The 17,036-nt window shown below is 31.7% G+C and overlaps 9 protein-coding genes across 9 annotated transcripts; 6 read left to right on the top strand and 3 right to left on the bottom strand.

Moving 5' to 3' along the window:
- Positions 1-705: 705 nt before the first annotated feature.
- Positions 706-1,614, top strand: TVAGG3_0925120 (protein of unknown function (DUF3447); the record flags this gene model as incomplete). Its single annotated transcript, XM_001327112.1, has 1 exon — positions 706-1,614. The coding sequence occupies one exon, from the start codon at positions 706-708 to the stop codon at positions 1,612-1,614; it is 909 nt and encodes a 302-aa protein (XP_001327147.1).
- A 248-nt stretch (positions 1,615-1,862) lies between these two features.
- Positions 1,863-2,018, top strand: TVAGG3_0925110 (cyclin-dependent kinase inhibitor 2C-related family; the record flags this gene model as incomplete). Its single annotated transcript, XM_001327113.1, has 1 exon — positions 1,863-2,018. The coding sequence occupies one exon, from the start codon at positions 1,863-1,865 to the stop codon at positions 2,016-2,018; it is 156 nt and encodes a 51-aa protein (XP_001327148.1).
- A 1,244-nt stretch (positions 2,019-3,262) lies between these two features.
- Positions 3,263-5,568, top strand: TVAGG3_0925100 (spectrin binding; the record flags this gene model as incomplete). Its single annotated transcript, XM_001327114.2, has 1 exon — positions 3,586-5,352. The coding sequence occupies one exon, from the start codon at positions 3,586-3,588 to the stop codon at positions 5,350-5,352; it is 1,767 nt and encodes a 588-aa protein (XP_001327149.1).
- A 1,021-nt stretch (positions 5,569-6,589) lies between these two features.
- TVAGG3_0925090 (uncharacterized protein) lies at positions 6,590-8,463 on the bottom strand (the record flags this gene model as incomplete). Its single annotated transcript, XM_001327115.1, has 1 exon — positions 6,680-7,891. One exon carries the CDS (start codon positions 7,889-7,891, stop codon positions 6,680-6,682), a length of 1,212 nt encoding a protein of 403 aa, XP_001327150.1.
- A 916-nt stretch (positions 8,464-9,379) lies between these two features.
- Positions 9,380-11,080, top strand: TVAGG3_0925080 (microtubule motor protein; the record flags this gene model as incomplete). The annotated part of the gene is made up of 1 exon (XM_001327116.1): positions 9,380-11,080. The coding sequence occupies one exon, from the start codon at positions 9,380-9,382 to the stop codon at positions 11,078-11,080; it is 1,701 nt and encodes a 566-aa protein (XP_001327151.1).
- Positions 11,081-11,402: 322 nt separating this feature from the next.
- On the bottom strand, positions 11,403-14,120 carry TVAGG3_0925070 (condensin-2 complex subunit G2 family; the record flags this gene model as incomplete). The annotated part of the gene is made up of 1 exon (XM_001327117.1): positions 11,403-14,120. The coding sequence occupies one exon, from the start codon at positions 14,118-14,120 to the stop codon at positions 11,403-11,405; it is 2,718 nt and encodes a 905-aa protein (XP_001327152.1).
- Positions 14,121-14,393: 273 nt separating this feature from the next.
- Positions 14,394-15,116, top strand: TVAGG3_0925060 (tRNA (guanine(9)-N(1))-methyltransferase protein; the record flags this gene model as incomplete). Its single annotated transcript, XM_001327118.2, has 1 exon — positions 14,403-15,116. One exon carries the CDS (start codon positions 14,403-14,405, stop codon positions 15,114-15,116), a length of 714 nt encoding a protein of 237 aa, XP_001327153.1.
- A 92-nt stretch (positions 15,117-15,208) lies between these two features.
- TVAGG3_0925050 (DAD family) lies at positions 15,209-15,630 on the bottom strand (the record flags this gene model as incomplete). The annotated part of the gene is made up of 1 exon (XM_001327119.2): positions 15,280-15,612. One exon carries the CDS (start codon positions 15,610-15,612, stop codon positions 15,280-15,282), a length of 333 nt encoding a protein of 110 aa, XP_001327154.1.
- A 603-nt stretch (positions 15,631-16,233) lies between these two features.
- Positions 16,234-16,746, top strand: TVAGG3_0925040 (protein of unknown function, DUF4106 family; the record flags this gene model as incomplete). Its single annotated transcript, XM_051252390.1, has 1 exon — positions 16,234-16,746. One exon carries the CDS (start codon positions 16,234-16,236, stop codon positions 16,744-16,746), a length of 513 nt encoding a protein of 170 aa, XP_051077964.1.
- Positions 16,747-17,036: the final 290 nt, after the last annotated feature.

Raw genomic sequence — 17,036 nt, 5'->3', positions numbered from 1 at the left:
AAATTTATATTAAAATGTATGTTATTTTATGGGAAAAGTTCGAGATTTCGAACTCAAAATTTAAAATTGGGTTATTTTGGATTCTTTCGCTTTGAAAGGGCGCTCTGCACCCTCCCAAAGCGATAATAGAAAAAAAAGCTTATTGAATTATATCAGAAAAAATGACTTTTGGTATGAAAAATAACAATTTTATAATTGATTCATATTCGCCCATGTTTCGCCCATGTTTTTGCCTAAAATTTTAAAGACTTCTGATCAGCAGGAGCCCAAATGGTAAAATGTCTCTGCTAGTACAGATTCAGGAACTTCAAAGCTCCCTTTTGCAGAGATTGGGAGCTTTGAAGCTCCTCAGGTGAAGAAAGGCAAGAGATTTAGCCAAAAATTTATTAGATTTTAGAAAATACAGATCAATTTATTAATTAAATATATCCCTTTATCTATACTCAAAGAATCAATTGATTTAGAATGATTGGGAAAAAAATCTTGAATAATACAAGTATCTTGATAATAATTCTATTGTAATCGGCTTTTCCATTGTTTCTGCATCGTTTAATATCCATGGATTTAATTAAAATTCATAAATTATATCAGAAATCTTTATGGCCATCGTTTTCTACGTGTATAACTTAGTAATTTTTTCCTTTTAATGCATTTAAGAGGTATTTAATATGGTAAAACACAAATGTGTCTTTTTAAAAATTATTAATGTCCGAGCAAGACGTTCATCCAAGCAAAGACAACAAATTGCGAAGTATCTGCAAATACTATATCGATTCATATCTTGCATTGTATCAGCTAAAAACGGAAAACGAAAGAGAATTAAAGTCAATTTACAAAATGATCAAAACAGAATTGATTGATTCAAAGAAATTTCTTCCAGCAAATGTCATTGAAGACATTTTAAATATCATTCCGTATAATAATCGCTATGCAAAGTCATATTTATATCTTGCCAAACTCATCTCTGATAATTACCATGTCACAGAGGTCAATAATGTCATAAGTATTTCAAACATCCTATTTTATAAAGAATATGGAATTAAATTAGTCAAATCTGATGATTTCGAAAAAGTTAATACAAAAAATCTGGATATTCATTCAGAAGATACAATTTACAGGGCCATTATGTATAATGACAAAGAAAAATTCATCTCATTCACTGAACAAGAAGGATTTAATAAAGACCAAACGCTTGAAAGCAAATTATACCCAGAATCTTATAATAAATATTCATTACTTGAATTATGCTGTTACCATGGAGCTGTTGATTGTTTCAAGTTATTAAGAACCAAATTCAGCTCAGAAATAACTCAAAAGTGTCTCCAATTTTCATTTTTAGGAGGAAATCCAGAGATCATGAGTGAATGTTTGAAACATCAAAAACCAAATACAAAATGCATGAAATATGCAATTATTTCACACAACATTGATTTTGTTACATTTTTGATGAATGAGTACAATATAGAGATTGATTTATTATATTGTGGAATTTACAATAATCTTGAATCATTTTTGGTTTATTTCGATCAAACTAATGATGTAAAAAATGCTTTCTTGAATCGCCGCTATTTAATATTCCATCCCTTTTGGAATTCTTCCTTTCACAAGGTGTGAATATCAATGTAAAAGTTCAATTTGGAAGAACTGCACTTCATATTGCAGCATTGGATAATAGTAAAGAAACTACCGAAGTCCTTATTTCACATGGTGCGAATATCAATGTAAAAGTTCAATTTGGAAGAACTGCACTTCATATTGCAGCATTGGATAATAGTAAAGAAACTACCGAAGTCCTTATTTCACATGGTGCGAATATCAATGAAAAAGATGGATTTGGAAGAACCCCACTTCATATTGCAGCAATGTTTAATAGTAAAGAAACTGCCGAAGTTCTTATTTCACATGGTGCGAATATCAATGAAAAAGATGGAAATGGAAATACCGCACTTCATATTGCAGCAACATATAATAGTAAAGAAACTGCAAAAGTTCTTATTTCACATGGTGCCAAAAAATAATTCTCTTACATAAAATATCCTTTAGTTTTCTGGAATTTTCGAAGAAGATTTTCACTAGGAAGTATATTGAATGTAAAATAATTTTTTGGGCTATTTTAGAGTGGAAAAAGTTTAAAAAAAAGATGATCAAAATTTACTCAATTTTCCACTTTTTCCTAAATTAAAATTATTTTTCGTATTAAAAATTATATCAACTAATGTCAATATAAAAATACTTTAATATTGCCACCCTTTAATGATAAAAGGTAGTTTGTTGGCTTTAAAAAGGTAGTGTTTTATTCTGGGGCTCCAAGTGAAGTGCAGGAGCCCCAGAATGAAAAGCTTATAATAGAAAAACGCATGCCAAATCAATGCAAAAAAAAGAGAAAAAAGTGGAAAATTGAGTGAATTTTGATCGTCTTTTTTCCACTCTAGAATGATACATTTTTTTGCGCAATTTTTTGCACTCGAGTTTGTCAGATGTGATGAGTTATATTATATTCATCCTCGTAAAATTGAACATGAATTCACTGGAATCAGTCTTCCAAAAATGCACTACATGTTTAGGAAGAGATTCAATCTTGATCGTATTACGCCAACGAAATATATTATGTTGAACAAAAAGCCGACCGAAATTCGACATTTGATGAGCATCAGACAGAATTGAACGCAAAATGCAAGCCTATTCAATGGAACATCTTTGAATTATGCAATCCACATGAAGAAAAAGAAAAACAATTTGCTGAAACATTATTTTTGATTACTGGTGGAGGATAATCGTTTATCATGTTCTATTTATGAGAGAAAGGTCTTCCATTGTAGTATTTTATGCGGATCTTGTCTTTAAATTATATATCCTTCATCTAATTCCTAATGATCTTTTATTCCAAATATATTTCTTATAAGTATAAGTATTTTCTCCTCAAAAATGCAATAGCTATTATTCGAATTTTTGAGAAGATCCTTCAGAATTCATTTCTATCCTAATACAATGATCTTCTTTCGAAAATCACGATCCCTGATTGTGAACAATGCGATTTTTTATAAAGCATCGTGAGAAATACAGACATCAAGGAAGTGAATGGCGCTCAAACGAAAGTATTGAAAGGCAGTCGATTTTCATCAGTAATATAAAATAACTTTATATTGACGCCGAAATTGCTTGTTTTGAATTCAAAATTGAGTTGAATGAATACCTATAAATATAGCAAGAACGAATCATATAATATGTAAACTAGAAAGTTTGATATCAAAGTCTCCATTTTGAACTGTATTGATAAGAATTTAAATGGATTAGTTAATGTGGAAATTAATTTAATAAAGAGACTCTGTAAATAGAGATGTTTATTGAATTAATAACATTTTTCCAGACACAAGTATAATATATGCAATAGGGATCATCCGCATTCGTGTATGCCCATTTATCTTAGCATAGCAAAACAAAATGGCTAATTAAAGAAAAGTGACAAATATAAAAAAGTCCCATTTATTTTGATTCATGAGTGAAGAGTTACTAAAACGATTTGATGAATTTATTAAAACATATGAACGGCTCTTTCACATCAATTCGAATGAATCGATTGATGAAATGCTAACTTTGATTAAAAATGTTTTAATAATAAAATATAAAATGCCTGTAGAACAACTTCTGAAGAGCATATTTGTAGCAATTAATTATAATTTCCGATCAATCAAGCTTTATATTAATATTATTAACAACATTTTATCGAATTATCCAATTTCAGAACCAAAAGCTATTATTTTATTTAATTCTGTTGAAAAATACAATTTGCAGTTTATTCATAATACTGATAACATTTTTCATGCAGAATTTACAGATGACCCCTTTCCTAAAGAAGATGAACTTCTTTATTTTATAATTTATGACCAAATTGGAAAATTCAAAGAATATGTCACTGAGCATTCTTTGGAAGACATTGATATATTTATTCCAGACATATCTTATATCTCACCTATTGAAGCTTGCGCATATTTTGGATCTATAAATATATTTACTTTCCTTCATTTAAGTTTAGATCAAGAAATTACAGAAGAATGCCTCAATTTATCATTTATTGGAGGAAACACTGATATTATCAATGAATGTATGAAAGAGCAAGATTTGAATACGAAATGTTTACAATATATCACGCAAAGTCATAACAATAGCTTCTTGGAATATATTTTCAATAATGAAATTTCAGAGCCTGATAATTATAACTATCCTGCAATTATCGATTCACAAAACTTAAAAGCACTTATATATTTATTCAATCAAGACAAAGATTCAATTTACCCATATTGCGCTGCATTGCCGCATATGCTAGATATTCTTCAAAGTGAAAATTTTGACTTTAGTAAAGTCTCACTAATGAATAGAACTGCTCTTCATTATGCAGCAAGATATCATAATAAAGACGCAATAGAATTTCTAATATCAAAAGGAATAGATGTAAACGAAACAGATGATGACGAATCTACAGCCCTTCATCTAGCTATTGATGATATTGAAACAGCAAAGATTTTGCTTGCACATAATGCTGATGTAAATGTGGAAAATGATAATTTTCTCACACCTCTTCAAATGGCTATTCAATTTGAAAATATAGAAATGGTAGAATTACTTATTTTGCATGGTGCAAATGTAAATGTAAAAGAGGATGACAATTGGACTCCTCTTCATGAAGCTGCAAATAGGAATAATAAAGAACTTGTCGAACTACTTGTTTCTCATGGTGCAGAAGTAAATGCACAAGACGTTACTGGAGCCACTCCACTTATTATGTCGGCGTTTAAAACAAATCCTGTTAATAAAGAGATAATTGAATACCTTCATATGCATGGAGCAGAAATTAATAAAAGAGATTATAAGGGATTCACAGCAATTTTTTGTGCAATTCAGAGAGCTTGTAAAGAAACAATAGAATATCTTCTTTTGAACGGAGCAGAAATAAACATCAAAAATTTTGCCAGTGAGTATCCTATTCATCTTGCTATAGAATATAATAGCAAAGAAGTATTAGAACTTCTAATTAATCATGGCGCAAATATTAACGTAAAAAGGAAAGGAGGACAAACTCCTCTTCATTTTGCAATACAAAGAAATAAAATAGATTTTGTAGAACTTTTCATAAACCATGGTGCACGCTTAAACTTCAAAGACAAAAACGGTGAAACACCTCTGCATTATGCAATCAAGTTTAGAAGCCTAAAATCTATTCAGCTTCTTCTTTCACATGGGGCTAAATACAATATCAAAAACCACTATAATGAAACTGCACTTGATTACGCAGAAAATAGTCTTGACGTAGAAATATTTAATCTTTTTAAGCCATATCAAAAGCAAAAAAAATAAAACGGCTGAAATCGGGCACTGATTTTACTTTAGACAGAAGACTTCCTTTCACAATAGAAATCACATGAAATGTATGATCTATTTTAGAAAAAATACTTTGTTTGGATATATTCAAATAGATAATGATTCTAATTCATATGTCAAATTGTAATTAATTTCATCACCGCAACAGATTTTAAAAACCATGTCGAGAAAACTATATTTTGCAAATGTAAAATAAATATGGAATGTCACATTATTTAACTACAGGTTTAATATTTTTAATGTGGTGTATGATTTAGACTAGCTATAGTAACCACTTTCCTAGAATAATAGTGTAGTATCATTTATATCAAGTATTTAGTAAGCAGTTCTGCTTCCCCTAATAATCAAATGCTGAATATAATTTTAGCTATTTTTGAGCTGATAAATTCATAAAGAAATATCTAAATGATTATTCGATAGCGAGAGATCCCATAAGTCTATAATGAGAATATTTACAATAAAAGTGACGCGGCTAACATGAAAAAAGGATCGTCAAAGATAGGAAGAATTTTCTTATTTGCAATTCATATATTGATATTGGCATACACCTATTTGAGATTCATTTACGACAAAATTGTTCGCAGTACAGTTGGGAAACTAATTATTACAGAAAATTCTTTCAATCATTTCAAAAAAATACCATCGCACGTTGGAATTGTATTTAATTCTGATAAGGTAAATCAATATGCAGGTCAAATCCAAGAAGTTGTTGATTTGGCTTCGACAATTTCCGGAATCAATGAAATTTCATTATTTTTCACAAAAGACATACCGGAATTGAAAATAAAGTCCGATAAAGTTACGATTTATTCTCAAGAATCCGTACAAAAATGCTTTTTGGCTGAAATGAATAAGAAGTCTGCAATAGAGAGCAATTTAGACCCATTCAGATCACCGTTAGATGTTGTAATATTCTACTGCAGGGTTCATTCCCTCTGTAATTTCTTCCCATGGAGATTAGATTTATGTACTCTTGTCTACCCCGGCGATATCAAAATCTGTTCGAAATATTCGTTTTATCATTCAATTGTCGAGTTTCAGAAGACAGAACAGAGATGTGGAAAATAATCATAATTTTTTAGAGCTATGATATGTTTTATTCATTAAATAGAGTATTTTATGTAAATAGACTATTTTCTTTCGTTACAGAATACATTTTTATTAGAATATTCTCGACCATTTATATAATTTGGTGAAAATTTTAAAAATAAATTAATCATTTAACACGAATGGTCAAAATATGAATAACGATGACAGATTAGTCAAAATCAAAATTAATAATTTTATAATAACAAACAAAAGTTTAGTCATGAATACCCAATCCAATAGCACTCATCTTAGCATCAAGCTTATCTTTGCTCTTCTCCCATAAGCTCCTCTGACGTTCAACATCATCGAAAAAGTCTAGATTCTCTGAAGTTCCGCTTCTAAGCTCTTTTATTTGTCCCAAAACTTCTTCAAGCTTCATCTTGAGCAATTTTTCGCGTTCTTCGCCTTTCTTAACTATTCTTCTGCATTCTTCCTCTTTTTCGCGAAGTCTTTCTTCAAGTTTTCTATTGATCGCATCAATAATGTTACCACTACTTACATCAATACCAGGAATTGCTTCTTCGATATCTTTTCTGATTCCAGCAAGAGCTTCTTCTTTCTTAGCTTCAATTGAAGTTTGAATAATTTGCTTAACCTCTTCATATCTCTTTAGAAAGTCATCAACGGTAATTTTAGACTTAGTTGAAGGAGATGAAATAGAATAAATCGCATCTAGAACAGTTTGAGCTTGACGTTGCAATCTTTTCTGTTCGGCACGAGCAGATGATAATTGGGCATCAAGTCTTTGCATTTTCTTGTCATGAATATTAATTGCTGCTTGCTGATTGTTATCAATTGTCTTTTCAATTTCGCTAATACATACAGATTTAGCTTGTTGTATTAATTTCTTTTGGCGACCAGTATTTTTAAGGACAGTAGACTTTAGATCTTCAACTTGGTTTGATAATTCACGATGTGCATTTTGTAGATTTGTAATTGAATCATTCAATGCTTTGAGCTGATTCTGTTTGCTTGAAACTTTTGATTTGAGAGATTGTTCTTTGCTTTGTTTCTGAACTTCTAGTTCTTGAAGTTTGCTTGTTAAGCTCTCAATTTCAATCTTCAAATCTTCGTTTTGTTTAGTGATAATTTCTGCTGAATTGCCAGCTCCCTTTTTGGCTTCTTGGTATTTCTTTTGTAAATCGACACATTCTTGATAAGTTGTGGCAAGTTTTCTGATTAATTCTCTGAGATAGCTTTCACGCTCGCCTCCCATATTGTCAATAAATGTTTGAACCATGCTATTAACTGCATCTTGAACAACGAAATTTTCAGGTCTTTCTTTAAGAATTTGGTTTTCATAAATCATTTGTTCATAATTTAGTCTTATATATGAAATGATTTGCTTTTCTCTTGTATCCACAGTTCTGCTCTGTGCCTTTGCTGGCTTTTTCATTGCTTTCTTTCCCTGATTTTCAGCATGCATTTCTTTATTGTGTACGTTTATTAATTTATAGATTCATAATATGATGTATAAAATAAGAATATCTATTTAAATAGTATAGATAGTAAATATTTTGATTTGATATCTTCGAATGCAAATGGATCAATTTCTTCGACAACAAAGATATCGACCATAAGTGTGTCCATTATGCTTGACATATGAAGCATAGTAATATTATGTATGGGCTCATAGAATGACTTCCATTTGATTCCGGGATATATGATGAACTTTTAAATTATTCATATTTTACATGAAAATACAGATATATTATTGTATTATAAAAATCAAACGAAAAGATCACTCAAGCAGAACAAAATTCGATGTGAAGAAAGAAATATGTTTATTGATTATGCTGCCTTCAGGTAATTTTTGAAGAAACACTTTTTTCGTTTTTCTTTCTACATGTGTATATAAATTATGCACAAATAATGGTTTGTAATTAAAAGTATTTTTAGAATTGGATAAATAGATCGTTATATCTTAGATTATACTAATTATTTCTTCTTACAATGAGATTGTGGTAACAATGGCTGTGTATAATAGTTGTGGTATCGTTTGAAATTGCGCGAAATTTTGTTAAGTTTTCAAAACTATTTATAGTATGTTAAAATATATTAGAATTCAATAATATGCGATGGCGTTAACTGAAAACAATCGGTATTAAATAATTGATGAAAATCGATATCAATATTTGATGTTTTCGAAGTTCTTTTGACTCAGAGCAGTTGCTTTGGTCACCTGGAATGAATCTATCCTTAGTGAATTTCTCCAAATATTTTCCACTTTAAAAAATACCTAAGCAATTCCTTAGAAAATTAAAAATGTTTTTGACAATTCTCGATTTTTTTTGAAAAAATGAGGTTAAAGTTCTTGAAGTTTTAAAATTATCATAGAAATAAAGCAATTTCATTATATTCTAAATCGATAAATGATTTTTATTTTTGTTATTCATTATTTTTTCTTAAAATTAATCAAAAGTACAAGAGAATCAAATAATGTTTTTATATTGATATAAAACAGAAGTTTGCTTTCCAAAATTTTAGATCAAATTGATGTAGAAGAAACAAAATTGATCGTTACTATCCAAGTTAAATGTCTGAATTTGGTTTTGCATCATTTGTTGATCCACTAATATATTATATGAAAATTCTATGATACGATATACATATAAATCAGTATCTAGGCATACTATTGATAAAGAATTACTAATTGACATACTGATTTGATATCTTTGAATAGACAATGACATTCAATGAATTTTATAAGATACTATACTATTTTATACAGAAATAATTGCTTGTATAGCAATCTTGATTCTTAATACGAGAGTCAATTTACAACATCTTTTTAGATAATGTTTGATTTCCAAAAGCTAAATTTATATATCAAATGTTCATTTAATGCTATCTTTTAAACTCTTTGAATTAGAAATAAAACTTCTGAATGTATACGTTTAAAAATTTCATAAGGATGAAGAATCAAGTGCGCCAACCAAGAGAAAATCAAAATAAAGACATTAATGACTTATCATTTGCCTCAGATGTTGCCTCTCTTAGTTCTAAATCTCAATTGAAATCTCCAAAAACGCCTACTGATACGAATTCCCAAAATCCAGAGACAAATAATAATTCTGACGATAAGATCAAAGTATATCTTAGAGTTAGACCACCACTTCAGGATGAGGAATCATTTGATTTTTCGATTGAAGGAAAAACAATCATTATCCCACCACAAAAGACTGCGAACTCCTCATTTTTCATTGATAACAAGACATTTACATTTAGAAGTATACTTGGAGCTCACTGCAAGCAATCTCAAGTCTATCAAAAAGTTGCAGAGCCCCTCATCAAAGATTTTTTGGCCGGAAATGATGTATTAATTTTCTGCTACGGCAACACCAATGCAGGAAAGACATATACAGTAATGGGAACAGATGAAAATCCAGGCATTCTCCCAAGATTGCTCGAAAGAGTAGTTCCAGAAATTCTCTCACAAGCTACTCAGACAACACAACTTTTCGCAACCTTTAACGAAATATATAATGAAAGAATTATCGATTTGCTTAACGTTGACAAAATGAAAGACACTTTAACTATTGGTATCAATAATCTTGGAGATACTGAAATCAAAGGATGCACGGAGTTTGCTATCAAATCAATGGAAGATGCAACTAAAGTCATTGAACTAGGTCTTGAAGGCCGCCATAGAGGATGCACAGAATTTAATGAAGATAGCTCAAGGTCTCACACTGTTTTCAGGCTTAAGCTTGTAAATGGTAAGAATTATTCATGGTTTTCCGTTGTAGATCTCGCAGGATCTGAAAGAGTCTCCGTAATTAACTCCGAGCAAGGTTCATTCAGAGAAGCATGCAATATTAACAAATCGATGCTTGTCCTCGGAAAATGTATTCGTAGTTTACGTGAACAAAGTACTCCTGGATCTCAAAAGATTCCAATACCATATCGTGAATCGAAACTCACACACATTTTTAAGAATTTGTTCGAACCAACTAAACGTCAAGCACGTGCAGCCATGATCATTAACATTTCTCCATGTATACAACAAATTAATGACACACTTTTTGCCTTACAATTTGCTGCAAAAGCTTCTGAATGTTCAATTCGCCAAGTTTCAATTGATGCAAATTCTGCAAACGGAGGCAGTCCAACCGGAATTAACCTTCTCATGGATGATCATATAGATCCAGACAGCCCTGAATATATTGAGAGATCAATGAGAGTTCAAGTTCAAAAAGAAATGGAAGAATATTTGTTAAAAGCTCAAATGCAGTATGAACACCAGCTTCAATTGATGACGCAAAAGACATGTGAAGTTGCTAAAGTTAGAACCGAATCACAATGCAGTTTTAGAACTGTTGATGTTGAGCTTGAAAGACTTAAGGGCATCTTAGATGAAACAAACAACGAAAATAATAACTTATTGATGGAAATAGACAATTTAGAAAAAGAAGAAAAAGAGTCAATGAAAAGAGCTGATTCAGCTAATGAAGAATCAAAGAGAATACTCAATGAAGTTAATCTTTTGAAGAAGACTCTTGAAATGATGGCAAATGATAGCGATCAGTGCGACAAAAAGTCTAAACCATCAAAAGATAAGATGCCAAATGCTTTTGAGGAGATTTATAAGCTCCCAGAGCAAATAATGATCTAATCCAAATCCATAATATGTTTCTTGTTTTTCATTGATATTATTTCTTAATGCAATAAATCTATTTATTTGAGTTTATTATATTAAAAATCATCTGTATATTTACATGAAGTATATTGATACAGCCTTTCAAGAATCAGAGGATCAAATAAGGAATCCGATTCAATTTCTCTTTCCTCAAAACATATTGAAAATGATTTGTATATAAGTTAGTTATCATCTTATACATCATTAATACATAAATGCTAAAAAGACTTATATGATTTATAACAAATAAAATTAAAGCATAGTTTATAAATTTTATACATTTTGAATAATAAAAAAATTATTGTGCTTGGTTCTTCTTTCCTTTCAATGAAGCCAAGCATTTCTGAACTGATTCAAGCAACAAATCTGGTACTTCATCTTCCGCAACAGCAAGATCTCCAAGAATTCCAACAAGCCAAGGAATATATTTCTTCTTCTTTTGTGTCTTAACGAGGCTATCTAACAACTGTGATACAATCTGGCAATTCTCTTCATCCTTTGAACTATCAATAACGAACTTTAATAATTTAGCTGCAGGATGGTCTTCACCAGTCAAATTAGTTGCATCAACAGCTAACGAATCTGTAATTTTAGACAAACATTTCAAAGAAATGTTCTTAAGTTCATGACCTTCCATTCCTTCATTAGAAGCAATTGATTTGATTTCTTCTATTGCATCTAATAATAACTGTCCATCGAATATATGCAATGAAATCAAATCAGTCATCAAGGTTAAAATTGTAACAAATATTTCGTATTGCAATGATTTCAGAGGAATATTTTCTGGGAAGAAATTATCCTTGATGTCATTCATCATTTGTATGAATACTTCTCTTCCTATTACTTCTATGAACTTGTTATAAGCATCCATATCATTATCAGCCATCAAACTAAATGACAAATTAATTCTTAATGTAACAACTAATTTGACAGCCATTACATAGCAATCTGTTGATAATGATTCTGCAATAGAGAGCTTATCTTGTGGTAAAGTGTTTGTTCCACCTTCATATCCAAGCTTTGCGTAAAGCATTGGGAATATCTCATTAACAGCACTGAGCAATGTTTCAATTGTTTTCATGTCTTTGTCAATCTTTGAACGGATTTCGGATGTTGAAAACATGAACATCAGATATCTGACTGATCTTGTAATCTTAGCAGATCTTTCTTCATTCGACATCTCTCCATCTTCTCCGTTCAATGCTTCTGTAAGTATCTTTGTCTGTGTAACTAAGTAATCACTTAAAGCTCCCCATTGAGTGAGACAATTCAATGCTTCCGACCAAGCAGAATTCTTTTCGGAGGAAAGATACTCAAAAACAACATCTGTTGAGTCGTTGTCTTTTCCGAGTACTTTCAACAATCCAAAGAATGACTGGTGTAGAGATGATGGTAATCTTGAAAAGATTTCTTTCGCGTTGAAACCAGGGAATGTTTTTTCTCTGATTTCTTGTATTTGCGCTTCATCTTTCACCATTTTTCCTAGAACATTCATCACGCCTGAAATGACTGACCAGACAGCAACATGCTCTGGTATTGATTTCTCTTCTTCTTCATCATTTTCTTCAATGTTGTTTTCTATTCTGTATAATCTGACCAAATCATCTTCGCATTCGAAAGCAGGAAGAGCGCATTCTTCGGAATTGATCTGTTGGACAGCAGGAAGTTGGAGAGTAGGGTCTCCTGATGCTGTTTTTTGGCTCCAGAAGTATAAAACATGGATAAAATCAAGCATGTCATCAGTTAATGCTGATTTTGTAAGAATTGAATAAAATTTTGTTGCTGCTTGGAGACTACGATGGCAAAGGTAAATGCAACGTGCACATCTGAGCTTGTTAAGCTTTCTCTTGAGATCCTCTTCACTATTTCTGTTCTTTGAAGGTTTGACAGTGAATGCGAACATTGATGGCTTCAAAAGCTCAACAATATTCTCTACAACTTGATCACTATCAACACTCATCCTGTAAATGAAATGATCTATATGGATCACCTTGAAAATGTTGACATTTGACTGTGTGCTAACAGTATTTAATAATTTGATGAAAGCAATACGAACTTGCTCGGACGGATCATGTAAGCGCTCAACAATATTAACAATGTATGGAGCAACAAAGTCCATACCATCATGAAGGCCACATAAATAATTCAAGCCTTCAAGAACAGCAACTCTGACAGCTGTGGACTTTCCATCACGACTAAGATCTTTGGTAAGTGTATCAAGAAACTTCTTTTGTGCTGATGTTGGGAAAATCTGCCAATATTGGTATAATAATCTGCAAACTGCTTTGGCAGCGTTAGCACGAACTTTAGGACAATCATCCATAAGTATTGTATTCAATTCTTCGATTTGAATATTCATTAACTCTTCTTTTCTTTCCTTGGTAAAATCTGTTGATTCGATTGGGAATGCGCATGATGTAAATAACGAAAGTGAATTATCTCTTACAAGAGGATTTGCTGCATGCAAGTATCTAAAGACAATTGGCTCGTAAATGTGAGTAAGTGCAGTCCACAATTCTTTCCTTCGACTTCTCTTGACACCAAACTTTTCCAGGAATGCGCGGCAGTTCTTAGAGAATTGAGGTGTCTCTGCTAAAATTGCGCATTCTGCAATTGGCTTCAATAATTGAACTTGAAAGGTTGATCTTTCGGTAACATCGCATTTTGACCACACTGTAACACATAATTCACCAAATTGTTCTGCTTGTTCTGTCTTTTCATTTCGTAAAATCGATTTAAAACGTTCGCAAATTTCTGGTAACTTGAAAAACACAACATGAACAATAGAAGCAACAAATTTCTTAGCCTTCTCTGTTTTGTAATAGTTTGGACAATGTATTGTATCTAAAAGCATATTCAGAATTTCTTCGTTATCTTTGTTATGTAGGTCTAATTCTTTGATTTGGTCAAGAATTTTGATTGCGCTTGAAATCATTCTTGCTTTTTGATTTGGTTTGAGAGCGTCACGCAATGTAAGTTCGATAAAACCACGTTTCTTCGCAAGATCTTCCTCCATATTAAAAATTTATAAACGGCAACTTCCTCAAGAATTTTTCATCTGAGAAAAAAACCTAGCAAAAGAGTGTCGCTGATTTCGTTGGGAAAATACGAGAATTTTTTGCATTATGTTATCATTGAATATCAGAAAACTTATTGTAAATAACCTGATTATATGATCTTCTAACACTTTGGAGTGAAATTCGTTTGCTTACTGTAATTTAAAAATTATTCAGTCGCAACATCCATTATTCTGAATGAAGTCCAATCTTCAGATATTTTGTCACTTTTTATCATCAACATGGAAGAATCTTCAGATATAGTACCAGCAGTAAAAGAAATAAATCCTGAAAAAAGGAAGATTAACCGATCTAAAAAGAATGCTAACATGGTTGTCGCCGAAGGTCCAAAAATCATCATGGACATGCAGTTTGGTGCTTTAATGAATGATCATACAACAAAAAAGCTGATTTCACAGATATCACTTTCTTATGCATTTGATAAAAATGCTAAAGAATCTCTTCCAATGATTTTTACTTCAATGGACGACAAATGGAGGGATTATATAAATAGGGTTAACGGAAATATGTGGAGTAATAAAATAATCCAATACAAAGATGTTAGTGTTGTTGATGCATTTCCAAAAGAAGATTTAATTTATCTTACTGCAGATACTGACAACATTTGCACATCATTAGACCCACACAAATGCTACATCATTGGATGCCTTATTGACCATAATTCTCACAAGAATATTACTCGTGACTACGCAGAAAGACATAACTTAAGAATGGAAAGGCTTCCTATTCCAGAGCATATTACGATGGATGGTAGGCAAGTCCTGACAGTAAATCAAGTTGTTGAGATATTAGTACGTTATAATAACAATAAAGATTGGACAGAAACTTTATTGCAAGTTATTCCCCAAAGAAAGAATCCAAGGCCGGTTCATCCAATCAAGCAATCAGAGCAAGAGAAGCCTAAAGAAAAACCATCATTTTGCAGAATTGTTTAAATATTTTTTGAAATAAAAGTGTTAGTTTTAGATATTTTATGTAAAAATGTATTTGTACATTATAATTGGTTTTAATTACAGCATATTGCTTGGTAATTTATCTTTTATGCCAATATAAAATAAAATAAGTTAAACTTTATTTTCACAATAAAAGTGTATATGTTTAGTTCATGAAGTTCCAGCCAAAGAGGAACAATAATGAGAGAGCTACGATATATTCAGCAAAGGCGCGATAGTTTGAAATTGAAGATTCGATTTCTGGTGTTAAATGAAGACGAAGAGATATCACTAGAACTGTAAATCCGAGGCTCATGCAAACTGCAGAGACCATACTGCAGAATGGATAACCATGGGTTAGGCCAGAATATACAAGTTGAATTAAAGCGACCATAATGCCAAACAAGGCAAATATATCTAAGCCTCTAAAGTGGGATTTCTGTTTTCCGTAGACTTCTTTAAGCTCAGCCAATATTCCTGAGAGTGAATTTAACTCCATTTATTTTTGTCACTTTTTTACATCATTTCGAATTTATTGGCAAATAAGGACTTCGAATACGAAAATATCAGTGCCATGAAATCAAATAATTATATGAAAAAAAAGGTAGTGGGGCTTCCAGGCGCGTTGCGCCCTCTAGCCCATAAAAAATTTCTGAGGACGAGCCAGCCGGTGACTTTTTTGTAGAGCGCTCAAAATAGTATAACTTTGTCCGGACAAGTAAGGGTCTATCGTCGCTACAGGAAAAGTTACAGGCGTTCCAAGAAAGTATACTTTGAGAAGCCTTTTTCCCCTTATAGAATGAGATAGGACGGTTATTTTACAAAACTGACAACACTTTGACCGAGTAGTTTTTTGTGCTGAACAAAAAGTGTCATATAAACATCTGTCAAAAACCGCTTTTTAACTTCACTTAAAATGCCACGTAAGCTACGTAAGAATATACGTAAGAGGAAGGGAGCATTGAAACATCCAATAGTAAAACTGACACCACAACAACAGTTGCAACAACAAATGATGAATGACCCCACTATGTTGCAACAAATGTCAAGCAACCCTATGCTTTTAAACCGAGTTATTGGTGCACAGAGTTGAGGTTTAAGAGCGGCACTTTTAGCGAAAATGGCAGGCTATGGTGGAGCTGCAGACGGAACAGCTTATAACCCTCAAAGTCAAATGAATTTGAGTTCACTCAAAAATCAAATAACAGATGTCAAAAAGTCAAACATAGACATACAGAAACAAATAAGTGAAAACGAAAAGAAACTAGAATATGACAGACACACAAAGAAACTCAATGAGTTAAACATAGAGAAAAAGAAGAAAGAAGAACAACTGAAAGAACTAAGTACAGAGGAATATGCGAAAAAAGTGTCAGAAAAAGCAGCAGAAGTAGCAAAAATGGAACAAGATGTTATAAATTTGAAAAACCATACTACTCAATATAAAGTACTGAAAGATGAAGAGATAAAACAAAAAGCCATGAAGACATATATGGATAGCGATGAGTATAAAAAAGAAGTTGAAGCAAATGTAAAGGCAGAAAAACTTTTACAGTTGCAAAACCAAACCGTACAGTATGAAAACTTAGCACAAGAAAGTAAAATAACGACGCAGCCATGCAAAAGGCAATGAAAAGCGCAGAATATATAAAAGCTAATAATGACTGGTTAGATGCCCAAGCCAACGCTAAAGCAGCCCAACTTATAGGGTCAATAAGGACAAAAATACAAGCGGATGAAGACAGTTCAAATGAAGCTTTAATGAATGCTGACTTTAAGAATGCCTTCGAAGCTCTTCATAGTTAGATGAAACTAGTGAACGACTTCTCATCTGGAAAGAAACTGAAGTCTGAAGGTTTCGACAAAGAGTTAAGAGAAGTAGCACAAAATATGACGAAAATAACAGATGCAGCAACGAGACAG

This window comes from Trichomonas vaginalis, chromosome I, assembly GCF_026262505.1.
Source record: "Trichomonas vaginalis G3 chromosome I, whole genome shotgun sequence".
NCBI lineage: Eukaryota > Parabasalia > Trichomonadida > Trichomonadidae > Trichomonas > Trichomonas vaginalis.
This window is presented reverse-complemented; position numbering and strand designations above follow the sequence as displayed.